Source organism: Cajanus cajan, chromosome 7 (assembly GCF_000230855.2).
Source record: "Cajanus cajan strain Asha chromosome 7, NIPB_CcT2T_4, whole genome shotgun sequence".
NCBI lineage: Eukaryota > Viridiplantae > Streptophyta > Magnoliopsida > Fabales > Fabaceae > Cajanus > Cajanus cajan.
Window position 1 is genome coordinate 18,928,590 of NC_138523.1, and position 22,041 is coordinate 18,950,630.

Sequence of the window (22,041 nt, forward strand, 5' to 3'; positions counted from 1 at the left end):
TCACGTTTCTTTCTCTTTCTCTTGTCTCTCACATCTCTCACGTATCTTTCTCTTTCTCTTCACTCTCTCTTTCTCTCAAAGTTTCACCATGAGTGACCCTGGAGATGGTTGAGGTTTGGTCAGCCGAAGTTCAGTGCAAAAGGGGTCTGGTCGGGGGAGATGCGGGCGACTGAAGGGTCTCGATGGACGTGCACGTGCTGGTGGTGGTTTGGACGGCGAAGCCGCGCGCCAGTGGGGGTTTGGTCGGTGGAGACGCGCACGTGCTAGAGGAGGTCTCGACGGAGACGCGCGTGCGACGGAAGGGGTCTGGTCAGTGGTGTCGCTCACGCTAGAAAGGGTCTGGTCGGCAGAGCCGCGCGCGTCAATGGGGGTCTAGTGGGCCTGGGATGCGCGCGCGACTAAGTGGGTCTGGTCGGCCATAGATGCATGACTGAGGAGATCTTCTCGGAGATGCGCGCGAAAGATGACCATGTAGACGCGCGACAGAGGTTCCCGGAGATGCTCGCGACGCAGACAGTTATCGCCACCACCATCGTGTGCCCGGTCGACTTCGCGCGGCCGGCGTCGAAAACCCTCCGCCTGGACGTGCGTTGGCGACTGAGAACATGGCCACCAGAGGGAGAACTAGGTGAAGGAAGATTTATCTATTTTTCTGGTTTCCAAAACCTTTGTCCATGTTCCACCTTGGATCAACGTCAACCAATTGAACCTCTCTAATTCAAATTTCTGAGTGCTAAGCACCGTTGCTTCTCCAAGCAATAGAGCTAAAAATTTAAGAAATTGTCTTGCCACGTAGGATCACTCTAATGGGAGTTTTTTGTAAGCATTGTTGCTTATTCTTAAGATACACAATAAGTATCCCCATTGGTAGTGCTCTTAGAGCACCTCCAATGGAGAGAGAGAGGGGAAGCAATTTCCATTGGAGCAAATATTGATTGGGAGTTGCTCTAAGAACCATACATGAAATTACAAAATAGCATAAAAAGTTAAAAATCAAAATAAAAGTGCGTTTGCCGGGAGTCGAACCCGGGTCTATTGCTTGGAAGGCAATTATCCTAACCGTTGGACTACAAACGCGAGCTCTTAACTCAATTTATACGTTATTATAGTTATAAATAAAAATTAACGTTTTTGTTCTAATTCTGCTAAAATATAAAGATGCACTTACTTGCGTTCAAACATGTGATTGTGTTGTGATGCTAAGGTTGCATTTGGTAAATGGTGAGGAACAGGATGAAAGATTTAAAAAAAAATGGTGTATCTTAGTTCTCATTAAAAGGATGAAATCAAAGAGAACAAAACATATTAAACTATTCTTATGTCAAATGTTACTTAAATTTTCTTAATTCTTATGTAATTATTTGACTTCATCTTATATATCTACATATTATTAAAAGAGTTAATCATCTATACACTACTAGTGTAAAGTTTTTTTACACTGACAACCAATTATATTTTGAGAAATTCTATGGTACCCACTATAATTATGGGGTACCGGAACAGTCGTTTTATTTTTATTTTTATTTTTGTAATTACTTGTTTTATTTTTATTTTAATTTAATATTTTTAATAATTTATCCATATCTTTATATTATTTTTATATTTTTTAATTTATATCTTAATATAGCATTTATTATAATTAAAAAATTTAATATTAATATTTTGTTAATATGTTTTAGTTTTTCTTTGATGATATGTTTTAGTTTTTCTTTGATGATAACTTTTTTAAATTTATAGTATAAATTAGTTTTTCAGTTATATTATTTATTTTTTTATTTTAATGTTTTTATAATATTATTATAATTTTTTGTTTTTAATTTTTTAATTTGGTCACATATAGATAAAATTTGTTATGAAAATTGACCTTTTGATTATTTTGTTTTGAATTAGTCTTTTTAATTGATTTATTTTATACAATTTTTTAATTTAAAATTTATGTTATTTTAAATTTATTTTTTAAAATTTATTTGTTCACATAATGTGATATACCAAAATCCTTCAGTTTTCATGGTTACCGTAACAGTTCCCTTATATTTTTTGAATTGTGTCATGTCACTGTTAAAAGTAAATGTGTTTACAGTGACATAACACAATTAAATGATACAATTGGTTGTCAGTGTAAAAAAACTTTACACTGGTAATTTATAGGTGATTAACTCTTATTAAAATTAGAATATAGTTTTTTAAACTTTTTTTCACTCAAAATTTAATATTTTAGGTCAATTTTTTAAAAACTTTTCAGGATTTTAAAAGTGTAACGTTTCCTATTAATTATAAAACAAATTTCTTAGTAATTAATAAATTAAAAATAAAATAATCTCTTACAAATTTTTCTCAAATTATAGACCTATTTCTTTTTAAAATATTTTAGACTTTTAAAATTCAAATGCTTCCTATCTATATATCTATACGTATATCTACACTGGAATAGTCTCTTAAAAAATTTTCTCACTCAAAATTAGATAGTTTGGACCTACTTTTTTTTTTTTTTTTTTATCTAAAACTTTTCAATTTTTTAAAATTCAAACGCTTTCTATTTATATCTATATATCTATATTAAAGTTAGAATAGTGCTGAAAAAATTTCCACTCAAAATTAAATAGATTGATTTTTTTCTCTCAAAATTAAATAATCTTGGCCCATTTTTTTTCCAAAAATTTTCAAATCTTTAAAATTCGTATACTTCCTACCTATATGGCTATATCTATATATTATTATCTATGAATAATCTCTTAGAATTACAATATTATTGTAGGTCACAATTAAATAACACATTTAATACTATTATGCTGTAAAAAAATATTGGCTATACACATTATTTGTTTTTATTTTCATATATGATATAATGAATTACTTTTTCTCTCACTCTTTTATTTCTTCTTCTCTTACATTTCTTTAATGACAACAGATAGGGATGGCAAAAATACCCGCACTCGCGGGTATCTGTGGATAAAACCCGCTACGGATAATAAATGGATAGGCTAATTGGGTACCCGCAAATAATGGGGACGGATAATTTTTTACCCGTTTATAAATGGGGCAGGGGCGGGTATGATGATATCCATACCCGCGGGTACCCGATTAATATTATTTCTTAAATATCCTAATTATCCTTGTACCACATAACCCTAAAACTACACTCTCTCATCTTATTTTCTTACAAAAGTGAGGTTAATGAAGTTACCGACATGTGTTAAGCATGTTATAGAATTATGTTGGATGTAATTTGATTAATTTTCTAGCTTTGATTGGACCAATAAGATTTATGTATTTTAAGTTATTTACTTTCATTTGGAATTATGAGATTGAATTATTGTAGCTTTGTGATGAGACTTTAACTTACTTGTGAGATTGATATATTTTAAGTTATTGATTATCTTGAATTTTTATTATTATTTCAACAAAATTAACGTTAAATAAAAGTTCAAAATTAACATTGAATTTTTATTTTTAATATTTCAATGACATTAAAATATAAACTTAAAATTATTTGTAATATAATTTTTTTAATTTCTTAAAAATTTTATACATATCCATGGATATCCGTGGATATTCGTGGGTATTCAAGAAATTCATGGATATCCGCTTAATGGATATCCGCGCGGATATGGGGTGAGTATGGGGCCAATTTTCATTCAGCGGGGTGGGGGGGGTTTACTATTACTCACCCCATGGGCGCCCATTGTCATCCCTAACAACAGATAATTACTAAAAATCCTTTACAAAATTTTCTTCTTAGTCACTCTTGCCACTCCCTTTTAGATTCATCTTTCCTATCACATATTTATTGACTAGTTAAATTTTTTTCTTCATCATTCGTGTACACTTTATTGGCATACCTTAATTCACATTGCTAATTAATATTTATACATTTTACTATTTTTTTTCCTTTACAATTTTCTTACAATTGGAAATTTGGACAAAACTTCATCCAAACAAATTGAACAAATATATTCATTTATCTTTTTTATATCTTTCTACCAACATTTTAATGAGTTAATTTAGATAAATAGTGGAGTAAAAATAAAATACCAGTCAATTATCACACTATATATTATAAACCAATTATTACAATAACATTATTTTGAATAAAATTACATGAAATTATTTAATGAAAATAATTTAAAATTATAATAAATAATAAATTTTTAATAGAAAAATATTATATATTAGCATTAGTCAATAAGACAAAAAAATAATAATATGTAATTACCTCAAATATCATTTACATTAGTTATAAGATAAATAATTGTATTAAAACAAAAAATAAAGTCAATAAATATATTAAATTCGTTATCGTATGTATTAATTTATAAATTTTTTAAAATCAATTTTTTATTATAAATTAAAAATAATAATAATTTTTTTGCTGAAAAAATAACAATAATGAATTTAAACTATAAAAATACACTTAAACACATTAAATGGATGTCATATAATACATGTGGATATCACATGTATGCATGTGACATGATACATGTGAATGTCACATAGTTATCATGCACTAAAAAGAATGTATCATTTGATATTTATGATTATCGCATTTGAAGCTTCTTATCTGTCATCTAAGAAATTTTAGTGTGATAATACTCTTATAATATTATACACTATCACATCAACATGCCACGTCAATATCTTTGCTGTGTTAAATAACATTGTCAACTGTTAAGTTAATAGATAATAAATTAAAATTACATAATTAAATAAAATTTATGAAAAGAAAAAAAAATAGACGACCAAATTTGTAAAATAATTTATACCATTATATAAAAAATATCCCTTTTATAATTATTTTTAATTTTCATTTTTATATGACCATTTCATCTCTTATTTATTTTCTACAACATCTTAAAACTACCTTTTTCTATGTTAATATTTTTTTTCTTATTTTATTTTGAAATCACTCACAAATAACTACTCAGTTTTTTTTTTTTTTAATTTTATTGTGAAACTATACTCAAATAACTACTCATAAAAATGATTAATTTTTTTTCTTTTGATACAGTGCAAACACCGAGTACTTTTTTTATTAGTAATAATAAAAGATTGTAATTTGAGTTGACTAACCTTAATATCAGAGGTGGCTAAACCAAAGTTGCATCTCAAGGAAAACCAAAACCAACCAGTTTCTCACACCCTTTCTTCCCCTATATTTTCTAGCAAAGAATAGAACATGGAAACCACCACTCAACAAGAAGAGAATAATCAAACAAGAGAAAGAAAGAGAGCTCCCGCTATCTAAGCTTAAGGTGCATGCTTTCATGTGAGGTGTGACAAATGTGGCAAAAAGAGAGTTTGTCATGAGATATACTCTCACATTTCACAAAAACAATATTATAAGCACCTAACCCTCATCTCCTTCACCCTTAAATCCACCCTACCCTTCTTTTCCCCTTCATACTCCTCTCCTCATTCATTCTCTTTGTGCACCAAACCAACCACACCCTCCTCTTATCTTATAGAGTTGAGTTTGTTTACTTGCTTTTCTTTTTTGTTCATCTAGAAGTTAGCTAAGTCAACCAATTTTAACTGCACCACCTTTAGTTAGCACTACCCTTTTTCTCTTAACTTTGTTTCTCATTTTTCCTGCTAGTCATGGGGGTCTTGTCCATAGGCCATTCCTCAAGTTTGCTTAGTAAACTCATTGGAGTGCAACAAAACAATGAGTGGCACCTTGCAAGGAGGAATACCAATGTTGTGTTCTGCCAAGGGGGTGGTAATGTGATCAAGTCCTCAAGCTTGTCTTCTGTGTTGACAGAAAGATCATCGTTGGTTGGCACAGATCATGCAGCTGCAACTCAAATGGATTCTGGAAGCTTGGTCTTGTCACCAAATGGGAAAAGCCAGGCTGAGATTGTGGTGAAGGATTTGGTGCCTTATGGTGGACCAACATCTTCTACATTGATAGGCTTGGAAGATGGAATAGGCATTGTTAAATTTCTGAGAGGGAAAAAGTTTTTCATTACCGGGGCAACTGGCTTTCTAGCTAAAGGTATCTAGATAATACAGTCATTTTGTGGAGAATGGAGATAATATGCCAAGAGTATGTTTGGATACAAACTTAAAAGAATTTTTGAGAATTTCTTTACTTAAAAAATACTCTCTATTTTTTGTATATGAACTTTTAAATATGTATCCAAACAGGTTCTAAGCATCTCAACGGTTTAATTGGTTTTGACTATGATATATAGTGACATTTATTTGCTATTAATTCAGTTTTTATTGAGAAGATTCTAAGGACAGAACCAGATGTGGGGAAAATGTACCTTTTGATCAAGGCAGAGAATAAGCAAACTGCAATGGAGAGATTGCAAAATGAAGTATGGTTTTTATGAAATTTTAGAGCTTATTTGGTTTGAGAAATTTTTTTATATTTCCACATATAATCACAAAAGTGGCACATTAGTTTCACTTTCTTCATGATTTCTTTTGTTTGCACTGTTTTTATACGAATCTTTGAAAATACAAAGCAAAGTGAAGATAAGATGATATTTTTGTAATTTTGGAAATAGAAATTAATAGGAAATGTTTTCTCACGCTAACAAACCCTTATTTCTTCAGTTTGAATTCGTGAAGGTTCATGGCTTTATTTCTTGATCTCATTAAAATTTTGTGTGTGCTCTAGATCATAGACACAGAACTTTTCAGATGCCTTCAACAAATCCATGGAAAATCATACCAAGCCTTTATGTTGAGCAAACTAGTTCCTGTTGTAGGCAATGTTTGTGAACACAACCTTGGACTAGATGAAGATATATCTAATGTTATTGCAGATGAGGTAGATGTCATTGTAAATTCTGCAGCTAATACAACATTTGATGAAAGGTTAGCTTCTAACTCTCCAAAAGCTTCTCCATCAATGATAAGTTCCCATTTTTTCTGTGTAATCATTTGACTAATGTGATCAGATATGATACTGCTATCAACATAAACACCATAGGGCCTTGCCACCTTATGAACATTGCCAAAAAGTGCAAGATGCTTAAGCTCTTTCTGCATGTTTCCACAGGTAAAAATGCAAGAATGGGTTTAAAAACTCAATTCAATGTGCCAAGTGTGATTTACATTGTATACCAAAATGAAAAAATCCTTGCATGTAATGTGTGCAGCATATGTCAATGGACAAAGGCAAGGTAGGATCATGGAAAGACCATTTAGCATTGGAGATTGCATAGCAAAAGAAAAGTTTATATCTGAAGTTTCACCAAAAAAATACCTTCCTACATTGGATATTGAAGGAGAAATAAATCTTGTTTCAAATTACAAAGGGAACATTGAAGACAACTTACTAGCTCAGAAGATGAAGGAGATTGGTCTAGAGAGGTATTGAGTGTCTTTATTAAGGTTTTAAATTGTGGTTACCATATCGCAATCCTTAATATCGATTTTCTTCTTTTGGTAAAAAGATCAAGAAAACTGTAGAAACACAAAGATTCACCCTCCTATTTAGATTTTGATCTTAAAATTCATTATCTAATTTGATTGTTGAGTTATTTCTTCTTATACAGGGCCAGAAGATATGGGTGGCAGGATACTTATGTGTTCACAAAGGCTATGGGAGAAATGATGATTGACAAATTGAGAGGGGATATTCCAGTTGTTGTAATGAGACCAAGTGTTATTGAGAGCACTTTCAGTGAACCATTTCCTGGGTGGATGGAAGGAAATAGGTAACTTAGCACTTCTTTCTCAAAAGGAAAAGAACTTAGGAACATTTGTTTAAGCTTAAAAAATATGATTTTAAGATAGAACAAAAAGTAATTTTATTTTACATACTTTTCAGAAGTTATTAGTTATTACCTCTCAAAATAATCAAAGATCTGATTTTTTTTTTCAAATTCTAATTTACTTTAAAGAATAAATAATATGTACATTGATAATGTAAAACCATATAATAAGTTTTTTAACTTTTATATAACCACTTTAAAAATCATATTAAAAATAATTTCTGATTAATTGAAAATGTAATTTTTTTTTCGAAAAGGGCATGTCTACTGAACTATATTTTAAATGCTTACCAAATACATTAACATATTTCAAAAGTGTCTCTTAATCTCTTATAGCAAAAAAAAAATTCTTTTTTTGGGAAAAAAAATCTTAAACAACTTGCACTGTAAATTTGTATGATAGAACTAAAAGTTTTTCTTTTACCAGGATGATGGATCCAATAGTTCTATGCTATGGGAAAGGGCAGCTAACTGGTTTCTTGGTAGACCCAAATGGGGTACTAGATGTGGTAAGTGACATTAAAGTATTAGATTTTTCACACAATCCATTACCTGAAAAGCATAAGAGAATTAAACAATTCTTCAACTCCATGGATTAGTTAATAATTCTCATTTCTCACACTAAACAGTTGCTCATTTGCCTCATCATAGGTCCCAGCTGACATGGTTGTCAATGCAACCTTGGCAGCAATGGCAAGGCATGGAGAGAACCAAAAGCCAGATATCAATGTGTACCAAATTGCTTCATCAGTGGTGAACCCTCTAGTCTTCCAGGACCTTGCAAGGCTTCTCTATGAACATTACAGTTCCTCACCTTGCATTGACTCAAAGGGTAGGCCAATTCAAGTTCCACTGATGAAGTTGTTTAGCTCCACAGAGGAATTCTCTGGTCACCTGTGGAGGGATGCTATTCAGAAAAGAGGCCTCACAGCTATGGCCTCCTCAAAGGGGAAGATGTCTCAGAAACTTGAAAACATGTGCAGAAAATCAGTGGAGCAAGCAAAGTACTTGGCCAACATTTATGAACCATACACATTTTATGGTGGAAGGTTAGATACTCATCTAATTTCACACTCTTCAACTAGTGGCAGCACTAGTGACTCAGGTTTAAAAGAAGCAAAAATAAGAGTTTAATTTTTGAATTTAATGATCATGTACTCTCATAAATGTTGGTTTATGATTAAATTATTACAAAAATTAACGATTAATCATAAATGTTGGTTTGTGATTAAATTACACCAAGTGCATTACTTATTATTTCTCTTAATTTTTATGTTGTTTCGGTGTAAAATAAAAGATTTAATGATCATGTACAATTTGTATACGGTAGTTTTATACAATCAACTAATAAAAAATTATATTGATATGATTTTTATAATAATTATTGTAAAGTTATTTTACACAATTAAGAGCTTATTTTTTTTCAAAAAGAGAGTTTAATAGACGTACATTGTTCATATAAAATACTATCAATCAATAAAAAAAAAATTACACTCACCCAATTAAAAATTTAGATAGACATGACTTTTAAAATAATTATTATAAAGGTTATAAATTATTATACATTACAATTTGTAATGGAATAACAGTATAAAAATCCTCTACACTGTCAATATTTATTAAAAATAAAAATACAAAAATTGTACATATTATGGGGAATAAATTACTGATTTTTAGCCAATAACTGATGCAGGTTTGATAACAGTAACACACAAAGGTTGATGGAAAGCATGTCTGAAGAAGAAAAGAGGGTGTTTAGGTTTGATGTAGAGAGCATTGATTGGAAAGACTATATCACCAATGTCCATATACCTGGCCTTAGGAGACATGTTATGAAGGGGAGAGGAATGGGTAGTCAGTGACTCACATCTTGTGCCTTGTAATCACTAGTCTTATGCTGCAACAATCTGTATTAAAATATGTGCTTTTCTTTCTTTCCTTGAACCCTATAGGGTGTAGCAACAAATACAAGAAGTACATGCTTCATTATTTATAATGTAATCTAATGATAAGAATAAGAATAATCAAATTTCTGTAATTGAATTCTCCCCTTGTCCCTGCCCTCTCCTTTTTTTTTTCTTTTTTTTTTTTAATTTATTCTGCTAAGTACTTATTGGATCATATATAAATCTCACTCATGATACTCTCACTTCTGCTTGTTCCAAGGATTTTTACTTACTAAGATCTTTTGTTGGATTTTTCTTTGTAAAACACAGCAAATAGGTCTCCTTTTATCCCTATATCATTTTGATAGAGTAAAATAATATTCAAGCACTGGTGAGAAGAATTTCGAAGCTGTATTATTAATGACTTAAAAGTGCAAACATGGCAGAGTGTAAAACTTAAAATTACATGTTAAATTTAAATTTGAAGGAGTGGATAGTTTTGACAACACAACCAAAATGTAATTTTGTTAAACTTCAAAAAGTTTTTCAATATGAATTTTTATTTTTGATATACAGAAAAATTTTACAAATCTAATTTGTAATCACTAACAAAATTAATAAAATACACACTCATTCTTGATTATTGACTGTGTAATGTGATATCATATTGGTCCTTAAAATTAAGAATTTGTAAAAAAAAAAAAAAAAAAAAAGTTCACAAAATGTTAAATAAGTCCTTGAATTTAATTATTTACTATGATTTTGATCTTTAAATATATATAAATATTATTATCACTTTAGTCATACAATTTTTTTTAGTCTTGAATTGACATGATTGTCAATTTATTCTTTTAGAAACTTATTTAACAATTTTTTAATTTCAAAAATTAATATGACGTCATTTTTTAAATTTAGAAATCAAAATTAAATGTTTATTGAAAGTTAATATTAAAAGGAGAAGTTTAAGTGTGTACAAGTCACCAAAGCCTTTTGAGGATTATTAATAAGGAAATGTTGAGATTTCCGTTGACATTAGTTTCTGTCTTTGTTATAAATTATTTTTTATTCTATCAACGGACTCAAATACGACAAATATACCGGCTGTTCAAGTAGTAAATTTAAATCATATCCACAAGGACTAGTAGGTAAAATAAGAATTTAATGATTATTTGTGACTAAAGAATAATTCCAATTTTTTATAGGTTGTCATGCAATTCAAATAAAGGTTATGATTATTGGAATGTTAAAACCTATAAAACTATTTGTGTGTGTGTGTGTGGAAGGGATAGAAATGATATTGTGATTTTGTAAAGTTGTGGGGTTAGATATCACCGAACTTCACACTGATGAATCTTTATTCTCTTGTTACATTCATTGCTTAGTCAACCCATAAGTCTACTCAAACCTAATCCCTTAGAGCAAGAGCCTAGGTGCAAGTAATGAATATCAATTCCTTGAATATCCAATACATACACCTGCATTACGGGTTAGGGTTTAAGACTACTAATGGGCCAAACTCCATTCCTAGATACATTTCCTACTAGGCATTTGTTTCAGAGTTAGTTTCAAAGGTTATTTTTCAATACCCAATGGACTCTATATCAAGCAAAGGAGAATCAATCCAAAGCAAGCATTAAGAATAGAAACATAACACAACAATGAATGAAACAACATATATATATATATATATATATATATATATATTAATAAAGTGAAGATTACAAAAGAGTTTCGTTGGTTACATCTAACCCCACAAAACAATGGGTAAAACCGCTCAAAACAATGAGGGTGAAACAAAAATAGAGATGGAAGAGAGATGGAAGAACCGAAGGAAAGACCCACACACAAACGGTCCCAAGCACCGGGAATATCTTCAACAGCTCCTAGAAGTCGCCCAATGTGTGAATGAGGGGAGAACCCTCGAAGATTTGATCAAATACGAGCTGGGTGAGACAGGATAGGGTTACCACGTCCGGCACATTATGCTTCGCGCCCGGTACAGGGTCTTCCAGGGAGATAATTGGTCTCTGTCTCAAATCACGCCCGGCGCGGGCACTCCTACGCCCGACGCAATGTCTTCCATGGAGTTTTGAATGCTCTCTGTTTTGAAGCACGCCGGGCGCATATGCTCTTGCGCCCGGCGTAATGATAAAGTGCAGAGGTGATGCTCTCTGTGTTTCTCAAGCCCGGCGCGAGTAATCTGCACCCGCCGCAATGATGCTTCTCCTACTCCTTAGCTCTTTCAATTTCCAATCCAATAGGTCTTCAACCTCAACTCTTTAACTCAATACCTACACAAAAAATGAGGTGAATCAGGATATTATTAGATGAGTTTTGGGTTAGCTATATCTACACAAAAATTGAATCAAAAAGAGAACAATTATATTGCAAGAGTGCATGGGGTGAGTGGAATTGTTCAATAATTCCTATCTAAACATATGTATAAATGAGACTTAACAGGAAACATGTAATAAATTTCGATTTAGTTAAGCATTTGGTTCTTATACCTATCCAACTTCTTTATTTTGGTTCTTAAATGGCTAAAAAATTCAATTTTATTTGGATTGGATCCTATCTAACTAAACCCCAACTGATGTTCAGTCCAACATAATATGATTCAAGATATGTATGTTTGATCATACTAGCTCCCAATTAATTTCATATGAAAAAACTAAGTACAAATTCTTTGGATCAATGAGTGTTTCTTGAATTAGCTAGAATTAAAGTTTTATCTTGTTAATATATATTTATATTTAATGTAGATTTCAGTAATATATTTATGCATATTATCAAAATAAAAAAACTGATTGTAATTGTATAACAAGTTAAACCTAAAGAATTATATTTAAATTTTATCTCTATTATTTTAATTCTAAGTCGGTTCATTTCATCACATATTGTACTAAAATAATTTTAACTACACACAAAGTGGTATAATGGTATAATGTCACTCTCTCTCTCTCTCTCTCTCTCTTTCACACACACACACACACACACACACACACACACACACACATATATATATATATATATATATATATATATATATATATATATATATATATATACCAGAAGTCCCGAAGTGGATCTAGGAGGGTAAAGGGGAAAAAGGAAAGATGCAACAATGAACCAGATTTACACGGCGGTAGTCCGCACAATACTGGGTATCAAGGGCACACCTGACGAATTAGGCTTACAAATCCCAGGTTTTCGCAAACTCTTCAGATGATGCAAGAAAGTAAAGAAAGCAAATGAAGAAAGAAAGATTTTATTAACAGAAAAGCTTACAAAGAAATATCTCAGAGCTTCTCTCTCTAATCTCTCTCTAGGATGTTACAAAATGAAAGGGTGCCTCACAACATGGTCGAGCCTCCTTTTTAAAGACTAAAAATTCACTGATTCTACAGAACAAGTAACTTGACCTGAACTGTTCATAAGTGAGCTACAGTGCCGGTATCTTGACTGGAACTGTTGATTTCTTCATATTGGGTAGATATCTACATACATTGCTGGGTTGGAATGATATTTGTAGATAGCCACAATGATATACGGTGCAGGGTATTCACAATATGTAATGTGAATATGTCCACCATTAAATAAAATTATCATGATTAATTTTAAACGATTTGATAATTATCAGATTTCTGCTAGGTTTATACCAAAGCAGTCATCTTCATTTTGATAAAATTCATCTAGAGAAGTTGTAGACTCTGATGAACTGGGTAAGGAGGATTTTGAAGTTTCTCCTTAATTTTTTAGTAGAGCCAAGATTTCTTCAAGGTTCTTAGCAAAACTTTCTTTTGTTTTTGCAGACGCCAATGACGCTGTGATTCTTGCCTTTTGATTGAGAAACAATGATGTTTCTGGATCAGCCACTTTTAAATACTTTGTATTAGAGACAAACCAGTTTTTCACTTCTTGTGGGTTTGCCTTACTTGCATCAAATAAATTCCACCATTTGACATAAGAATTTATTTGCAATGGAGGAGGTTGCAATGGATGTTGAGCTTTTCCGAATTTGTATTGCCATGAATGTATCCATGATAGTGAGAAGCTTGAAAAGAATTGAAGATCTGCTGGGATCCATGTACTTTGGTTATCAAACATGGATTTGAAGATCTTAAACCCTTCATCTACTGGTGATGGAAGGATTTCTTCAATTGGACCAAAGAAGTCCCACCATTGGAGAAACCAACTAGGGAACTTATATTGGACGTTTCGTTTGAAATATATAAGCCATGAATGATGGTTGGTCTTATTTTGATACCAGAATGTTTTACTCCAGGCATCAATATAATCCCAGTAGTTATACCCAATGGGGTCAAAAAGCATTGAAAATTTCCAAGTAGTACTCGGGTTTTGGCCAAACTGGCTTGGTGTTAAAACCTTTAAAATTTGGAAGGTTGTATGAGTTACATTAGAAGGATCTTTGGGATCCTTATAATGCTTGATCGCTACAGAATCTGTATCAACTAGGATAAACTCATAGAACTTTCTTGTTTTGTTGAGGGCTAGAGGTTTAAAATGAAAACCCTCAGGGAAAATTTTTTGTGAAATTTTGTTTGGGTTTTTATCCCAAAATTCAGACTCCATTTGAGTGATAACCCAGAATTTATTCTTGGGAATATAATGGGATTGAGCTTTTTGAGATTTGGTTTGGATTGCAATTTGACTTTGGGAGATGGATTGGATCTGTTTCTCTGGAGTTTTCCCAATAAGGAGATCCAAAGCTTTTGATTCTTTTTCATCTTCTTCCTCTGACATGATGTCAGCCCAAGTCTTATTTGGGATTGAAGTAAGACTTTGGTTTTGAATACCCATGAGGGTTGAGATTGAAATTGGTATGGCATAATCAAGCTTGGTTTGTTTTTGTGGTTGATTGGTTTGCTGAGTAGATGACTCGGCAATTTGGTTTGGCTGAGTCAGTGACTCTAAAAGCTTGAGAACTGGTTGATTGGTATGCTGAGTAGATGACTCGGCAACTTGATTTTGTTGAGTCAGTGACTCTAAAAGTTTGAGAACCGGAGATGATGGTTCCATAGGTTGTTCCTTCTTGGGAGAAGTCGCCTGTTTTCCTCTACCTCGACCTCTGGCTGAGGCCAAAATTGCCTTTTTAGGCATTTGTTGTATTCTGTAAATATTCACGAGTTAGATAGTCAGGTAGAGAGTTAGAAGTGCCTTTACTCAATGTCAAAATCAAAAACAATTAAAATTGCTTGCCATCTGGCAAAAATTTGTTTTGATGCAAGGTTTTTGACATCTTTTTGTAGAATTTCTCTGGCTGATTTGCAATCAACCCTAATTAAAAAATTTTGATTTAAAAGATTGGATTGAAATTTTGAAACACAAAGCACAATGGCTAAAACTTCTTTTTTAACAGTTGAATAATTCTGCTGTGCAGGGTTCCAATGTTTAGAAGTATAAGCAACAATATGCTCTTTTTCTCCTAATTTTTGTTTGAGGATTCCCCCATAGCCTAAGTCAGATGCATCTGTTTCAACGATCTTAAAGGCCTGAGGGATTGGTAAAGAAAGACAAGGAAGATTTTTGACCAATTGTTTGACATGTTTGACTGAAGTAGTATGATCGTTGTTCCAAGAAGGAGGATTTTTCTTTAAACGATCATGCAGAGGTTTGATAATATTATTTAAATTGGGAATGAAATCTCCCACATAATTCAAACACCCTAAGAACCTCTGGAGTTGAGTCTTATCAGTAATTTTGTCAAGGAATTTATCAGCAAATTCTATGGATCTACTAATAGGAGTAATTTTTCCCTGATGGATAATGTGACCCAAAAACCGGATCTTTGTTTGGAAAAGACTAATTTTTGAGCTTGATACTGCTAAGCCATTTTGCTTAATAGTACAGACAAATATGTTCACATGTTTGAAATGTTGATCAATGGATTGGGAAAAGATTAAGACATCATCAATATAGACAATGGCAAAGCTTGTATAAGGATTAAAAATGTCATTCATAATTTTTTGAAATTCTGAAGGAGCATTTTTTAATCTGAATGGCATAACATTCCATTCATACTATCCAAAGGGAACAGTGAAGGCAGTTTTGTACTTCTCTTTTTCTTGTATCTGAATTTGCCAATATCCAGATTTCATGTCAAATTTTGAAAAGATTTTGGCTGAATGAAGACGGTTGAGAAGATCTTTTTTGTTTGGAATAGGATACCTAATCCATTGAAGAGCTTGGTTTAGAGGTTTGTAGTTTATGACTAGTCTAGGAGTTCCTCGTTCAATTTCAGCTTGTTTATTGACATAAAAAGCTGCACAGGACCAAGGGCTTTTACTTGGTCTGATGAGGTTTTTGTTTAAGAGATCCTTGATCTCCTGTTGACAATATTGGAGTAATTGTTCATTCATTTGAATGGGTCTGGCCTTGGTTGGGATTTGACTTTCCTTGAAATCCTTTTCATATGGGAGACTAACAACATGTTGTTTTCTATCCCAAAAAGCATGAGGAAGATCAGAACAGACAGAGTTTTGGATTGTAAGCAAAAGGCCTTTGATTTTGTTCTGGATATGAGTTTGCTCAAGCTGGTGCTCAATATTTTTAAAGGAAATTTCTTCCTTCAGATAGTTGATCTGGTTGGATTTTTGTTCTATTAGGTTGATAGTTTTACTGATGGGTTTTTTAATAAATCTAAAGATAATAGATTTATTATCTTTGTGAGAAGTTATACCTTCATCAGTAATTTCTAAGGGAAATAATGCCCTAATGAAAGGAGTTCCCAGAATAATCTCGTTCCTAAGGTCCTTGACCAGTAAAAAAGAGGTTTCTATTTGTTGTCCTTGGTTTTCTATTGTGGCTTTGGAAAGCTTGTATCTAATTTGTAATTTAGAACCATTAGCAATGCTAAGCTTTTCAGATGTTTTTTCAAAATATTTGGTTGGAATGAGCCCTTCCAGGATACAATTGGAGTCTGCTCCATGTCGCAACCCGAAAATTTCCGATCTTGCGACTAATGGTTTAAACATCCTTTTAAAGATCTCATCAATTAAGGAATGCCCGGACACCAGACTAATCCTTAATCAATGGTTTTGAAAATAGGTTCTATGGAGTCGCCACCAATGTTTTACTCAAAACATTGGAAAAAGAAAAGATTTTTAAAAGATCCAATAATGGCCTTGATAACCAGAATTGGGTTCGGGGGTCGGTTACGTGTAAGGAAGGTATTAAGCACCCTTACAACGCCCTAAATCGGTACCCTATGATGAAGTTAATGCGATAAGAAATAATAAATTAAATATTATATCCCCTTTTATTGATGATTATTTACATGATTTAAAATTTAAATTAACAATTGACTCTAAAATATCTACATGATTGTTCTTATTATAAACAATATTTATCAAATGTAAGAAATAAAATAGAGAGAAGAAAATTGATTTGAATACCTCTTGAACGAGCTCTATTAATCTTCAAAGATGGAGATTTGGGTGCTTTTTGGCAACCCTTCACACTACAATGCCTCACAAAAATCTCAAGAAATACAAAAAGATAGGGGAAGAGAGAAAAAGAGAGAAATTTCGAGCTATAGGAAGTTTGGACGAAATTTTGGAGTCCGGAGAAATGAGCCCCAGCTGTCTATTTATAGACTTCAGGAAGGGGGTCCAGAACGGCCCGTTCCAAAACTGGAACGACCGTTCTGGATATGGCCGTTGTGCCTAAATTTTGTACCCCAGAACGGCCCATTCTGAAATCGGAACGGCCTGTTCTAGGGGGACCAGAACGGCCCGTTCTGGATTCAGAACGGCCCGTTCCGGGGCCAGAACGGCCCGTTCCAAAATCAGAACGGCCCGTTCTGAAATCGGAACGGCCCGTTCTGAAATCGGAACGGCCCGTTCTGAAATCGGAACGGCCCGTTCCGGGCCCCTAAAAAATCCCTAATTTGTCTTTTGGGTCCCTGACGTCCTATATTGTTGTTTTGTACCTCCCAGACGAAATTGGGTGTCTACAGCTGCCCCTCTTTACTTGTCCTTTGGAATAATTGTGTTACTTTTCCAAAGGCAAGTAAAGACGTAGACATTTCGTACGGGTCTTCTCTTTGTCTCTTTGTGTGATGCTTCTACGTTGCTTCCCTTGGATAGATGTATTTGCTCGTATCATCACCCTTTAGAGCAGTTGCATACTCTTGGGTAACAAGGCTGATAAATTGTACACCTTATCTTCAGTCTTCGAGTAGAAGCTCCATTGTTTTTCTTGTGATAGTGAGGTGAAAATTCAGATCTTTACTCTTTCTTTGACAATGGATACCTTCACATTGTTTCCTTTGGGTAGACGGTGTTCCCTATATGCCTGCCCCTTGAAGCAACTAAGTGTTAGGTTGTATGCTCCGTTGGGTGTTAAGGATGGTAAACCGAAACATCCAGCCTTCAAGATCCATGTGAATGCCCCATGTCGCTTTCTGTGTCCGAATCCTCTCCTTTACTTCAGCAGTATAGATGCTCCCACATCATTCCTTTCGGGTAGATGGTGTTTACCTGTATCCTTGTTCTGAGTGTTGGTTTATGCTCTGTCGGGTGATAAGGATGGTAAACCGAAACATCTAGGCTTCTGGTCTTGATATAGACGCTTCTTAATTCTTCTGCTTGTCTCATGGTAGTGTGTCTCTTTATTTGTGGCTTGTTAACGAGGGAGTATATTCTGAGCTCAGCCTCTCCAAGCTGGACTGATATTTAGGGCTTCAGCCGGCCCACTCTAAGGTCAGGTAACCCACTTTTTTTGTTGAAGTAGTTTCGTAGCTCAGCCTCTCCAAGCTGGACTGATATTTAAGGCTTCAGCCGGCCTCCTCTAAGGTCAGGTAACCCACTTTGTACTAGTTTTGGGGATCTAGCAACCCTTTCACTAAGGTCAGGTAACCCAATTTGTACTAGTTTTGGGGATCTAGCAACCCTTTCACTAAGGTCAGGTAACCCACTTTGTACTAGTTTTGGGGATCTAGTAACCCTTTCACTAAGGTCAGGTAACCCAATTTGTACTAGTTTTGGGGATCTAGCAACCCTTTCACTAAGGTCAGGTAACCCAATTTGTACTAGTTTTGGGGATCTAGCAACCCTTTCACTAAGGTCAGGTAACCCAACTTTGTACTAGTTTTGGGGATCTAGCAACCCTTTCACTAAGGTCAGGTAACCCAATTTGTACTAGTTTTAGGGATCTAGCAACCCTTTCACTAAGGTCAGGTAACCCAATTTGTACTAGTTTTGGGGATCTAGCAACCCTTTCACTAAGGTCAGGTAACCCATTTTGTTCTTGTACTTGATGTCTTCTTATTGGTGTTGTGAGATGAAAGACTGCCCCCAGGTTGATGGGCAGACGATGTTTGATGTGCCCCTGTGTTGGTGGGCAGGAGAAGTAGATGGTTGACAGGGATTCCAATGTTGCCCCTGCCACTTGAGTATTGTGATGCCTCTCCAGGCGCCTTCATTGTGGGATGGTTGGTAGGAGTTTGGTTTTGTTCTTGTCAAGGTGAGTATTGTAATGCCTCTCCAGGCATCTTCTTATTGTAGGTTTTTTCTTTTCATTTCTTTGTTTAGCTTCGGCTTTTTCACATTTGAAGCTTGCCTTTTTCTGTTATTTTCATAAATTGCTTCGGCTTTTTCAACATTTGTGAAGCTTGCCTTTTTCTGATGTTGTTTTTGCTTTTTTATTGTCATCATTGGTGGAGAGATCTATCCCCATGATGATGTTATCTGCTGAATCTTTATTGATGAGTATTATTTTGGAAGCCACTTCTGGCTTTGGTAAGGAAACCATTCCTAGTCTTGGCATTCTCTTGGATCATCCTTCATTTAGTTGAGGAGTATGGTGCGACGGCCTCTTCATGCTTACAGACTTGCTTGTTTGATCGATTCTATTCTATTCCATTGTTGATATGTCTTTGCTTAGTGGGCACATAGAATCACTTGGGGTTGTCATTTGACACCGCTTCGACTCATGCTTGGCTATTGAGCTTTTACGAGTGCTTTGTCCTGATGAGTCTTCTTGACCCATAGCAAGTAGAATGCATGGATGCATGGATGCAAAGAAAATGCAAGACAAGAATGATTCTTTTATTTTTTTTGTGTAACGCCCTTCCATATGCCCCTAACTCATATGCATGCGATACAGTTTATGCTTGTGTTTGTTCCTAAAGATGCAATTCATTTTTTTTTATATCGGGAAATTAACCTGTACGTGTTAAGGTTAATGATGACGATTCCTTTTCATTCATGTCATTTATGATCATTGTTGGGATATGTTCTTTTGAACACGAGCTTCAGTGGCTCCTTGACTATCCAGTCGATGTGTGATCAAGCGTCTCTAACCTCTGTTTGAGGACATCTCGGCCTTCCCTCTGTGAGTATTCACTGTGCATTTTCCGTGTATCTTTTCAGTGTTATTTTAATGCCATAAGGGTCAAGAGAAAAGAAGAAAAGGGATGTTTGTTTTTTTTTCAAAAGGTTGTTAGAAGGGATTTTTTTTTCAAAAGGGGTTTTTAGAAGAATGGCTGGCCAAGGTAGGCTTTGGTGTTTAGGGTTATTAAACAAAACGTATTTGCTACAAAGAAGCTATCATTGTGTTTAGCCTTTTTGGAAAGTGGAGTGATGACTCGGGGTCGTACTTTAATTGGATGATTCTTCTGAGCCGCCTTTGAGTTTTCAACTCAAGTTGTTGTTTTAACGTCCTAACTTTTGCCTAGGTCACTTGAGATGTGTTTCCTAGCGGACATTTTTCTTTTGATCTTTTTCTTTTGCCTAGGTTACCCATTTTTACTTGTGGATTGCCTAGCAGATCTTGCCCTAACTTTTGCGCAGCCCCCTTAGTGGGTTTCCTGCCGGGCCTTCTTTTTCGCAGCATTTGTGTGGGACGAATTTATTTTTATTGAACCCTAGTCATGTCCGGTTTTCTGATTGTTCTTTTGTTATCCTTTCCATGCTATTTTCGAGTAACATCTTTGCCGCAAATATATTTTGTTTATTAAGGGTTGATGGATGAGGCCTAGAGTGAATATTTAAAAGGGAGAAGAGAAATGAAAGAATGTTATGGCATTTAAAACAGTACTTCCAATTTACACGTGCCCCTTTAGCAAAGCTCGGAGGCCCGGGCATGCCCCGAGTTCGTGATTCATACACAGAGAGATTAACCGAGGTTGCCCCCTAGAGAGGCATGGTTGACGATTGGTTGAACTGCATTATGAATGCATTCCCACTTGCTTGAATGTGGGTGTTTCGACTTCGGAGTGAAACCTTCATTAATTCTTTCTTTCTAAAGGGAATACTCAAGCCGCCTTTCGTTTTTTAACTCAAGTAGGCATTACTTTTTTTTTTATGTATCCCTAACTTTTGCATAGGACGTATCCTATCGGGATTTTGATTTTTTTCTTTACCCTAATTTTTGCCTAGGACACCCTTTACAGGTTTTCATCCTAGCGGGTTTTTGTCATGCAATGCCTTTATTCTTCAATTGAGTTTTGTTGTAATTCCTTAGAAGCAAGGATTCATTCGTTCTTGATTGTTCCTCCTATCCCAACAGTTGTCATTTTCGCATGGGGAACTCTTGGTGTTTGAATCGTCGATTTGGGCGTGTTATGCCCCCCAGTCTTCTTGCACAATTACTGGTTTTTAAGTGCTTTCAATTTGATGTATCGAGTTTGCACTTGACTACCAGTGATCTCATTAATTGATTAACCGCACAGGTTAGGTTTCCCTTTTTATTCTTATTTATTATTTACAAGGAAGACATATTATCTATATGAAGTGCAAAATAGGATGCAAAGATGATTGAGAAATTCAACAAATATCATTCTCATTGATTTATTTGTTTAGAGAACATTCTTTGTACAAATCTTTTGGTGCACTTTGATGATGTTGTTGAGGCTACAGAAGCTCATGCTTGAATGATGTCCCTATGGACATGCTTGCTCGTTCGTTGATTTGCAATTAGTTCTTGTTTCTTCTCAGATTCTCTTCTTGCTATTCCCATCAGAAGTAACCATCAATAGGATCTTCAAGTTCACCACTATTTTGGTGATTGCCAAAATTTTCATCTTTATTGACGAGGTTGATGAGTCAGAAAAGAAAGATGCAATTCGGAGTGATTTGATAACGAATTGGAGGATTAAGGGAGCTTATCATCAATTTTTTTTTTTCGCTTCAATTTCTTTTTTTTTTTTTTTGCGTGCCTGCTTTTCGAAATTTCAAATAATCTCCTATTTGAGTTGAGGAATGACATCTTTTTAAATCGGAAGAAGTCTGAGCAGATGTAGACTTTGCCTTCTATTGAAAGGATGACGAGAGTCCAAAGCCTAGTAGGCCTCTTTAGTGTGTGCACACGATTCTTGTACTTTAGAATGTTCTCCTTTCTCAAAAATCTTTACATACTATGTGTCTTCCATTTTCTAATGAATGTATATGCTAAACTAAAAGATG

At 34.1% G+C, this 22,041-nt stretch overlaps 1 protein-coding gene and 1 non-coding gene across 3 annotated transcripts; one reads left to right on the plus strand and one right to left on the minus strand.

The window, feature by feature from the left end:
• Positions 1-1,005: 1,005 nt before the first annotated feature.
• Positions 1,006-1,077, minus strand: TRNAG-UCC (transfer RNA glycine (anticodon UCC)). Its single transcript has one exon. It is a non-coding gene; the product is annotated as a tRNA-Gly (tRNA).
• Positions 1,078-5,180: 4,103 nt separating this feature from the next.
• Positions 5,181-9,774, plus strand: MS2 (Jojoba acyl CoA reductase-related male sterility protein). 2 transcript variants are annotated; one of them, XM_020373752.3, is made up of 10 exons: positions 5,181-5,463; positions 5,594-5,992; positions 6,217-6,320; positions 6,626-6,825; positions 6,909-7,009; positions 7,110-7,323; positions 7,509-7,670; positions 8,155-8,236; positions 8,379-8,776; positions 9,421-9,774. In XM_020373752.3, the coding sequence occupies exons 2-10, from the start codon at positions 5,596-5,598 to the stop codon at positions 9,587-9,589; spliced, it is 1,827 nt and encodes a 608-aa protein (XP_020229341.1). In that variant the 5' UTR covers positions 5,181-5,463; positions 5,594-5,595; the 3' UTR covers positions 9,590-9,774. The 2 variants fall into 2 exon arrangements, with proteins under 2 accessions (XP_020229341.1, XP_082915540.1); XM_083059414.1 differs by having other exon boundaries at positions 5,181-5,992.
• The last annotated feature ends 12,267 nt before the right edge of the window (positions 9,775-22,041 follow it).

Coding starts and splice junctions, on each gene's coding strand:
- MS2 (XM_083059414.1), top strand. CDS start 5,596: ATGGGGGTCTTGTCCATAGGCCATTCCTCAAGTTTGCTTAGTAAACTC. Junction 7,671..8,154: donor GGGTGGATGGAAGGAAATAG/GTAACTTAGCAC, acceptor TTCTTTTACCAG/GATGATGGATCCAATAGTTC. Junction 8,237..8,378: donor CAAATGGGGTACTAGATGTG/GTAAGTGACATT, acceptor GCCTCATCATAG/GTCCCAGCTGACATGGTTGT.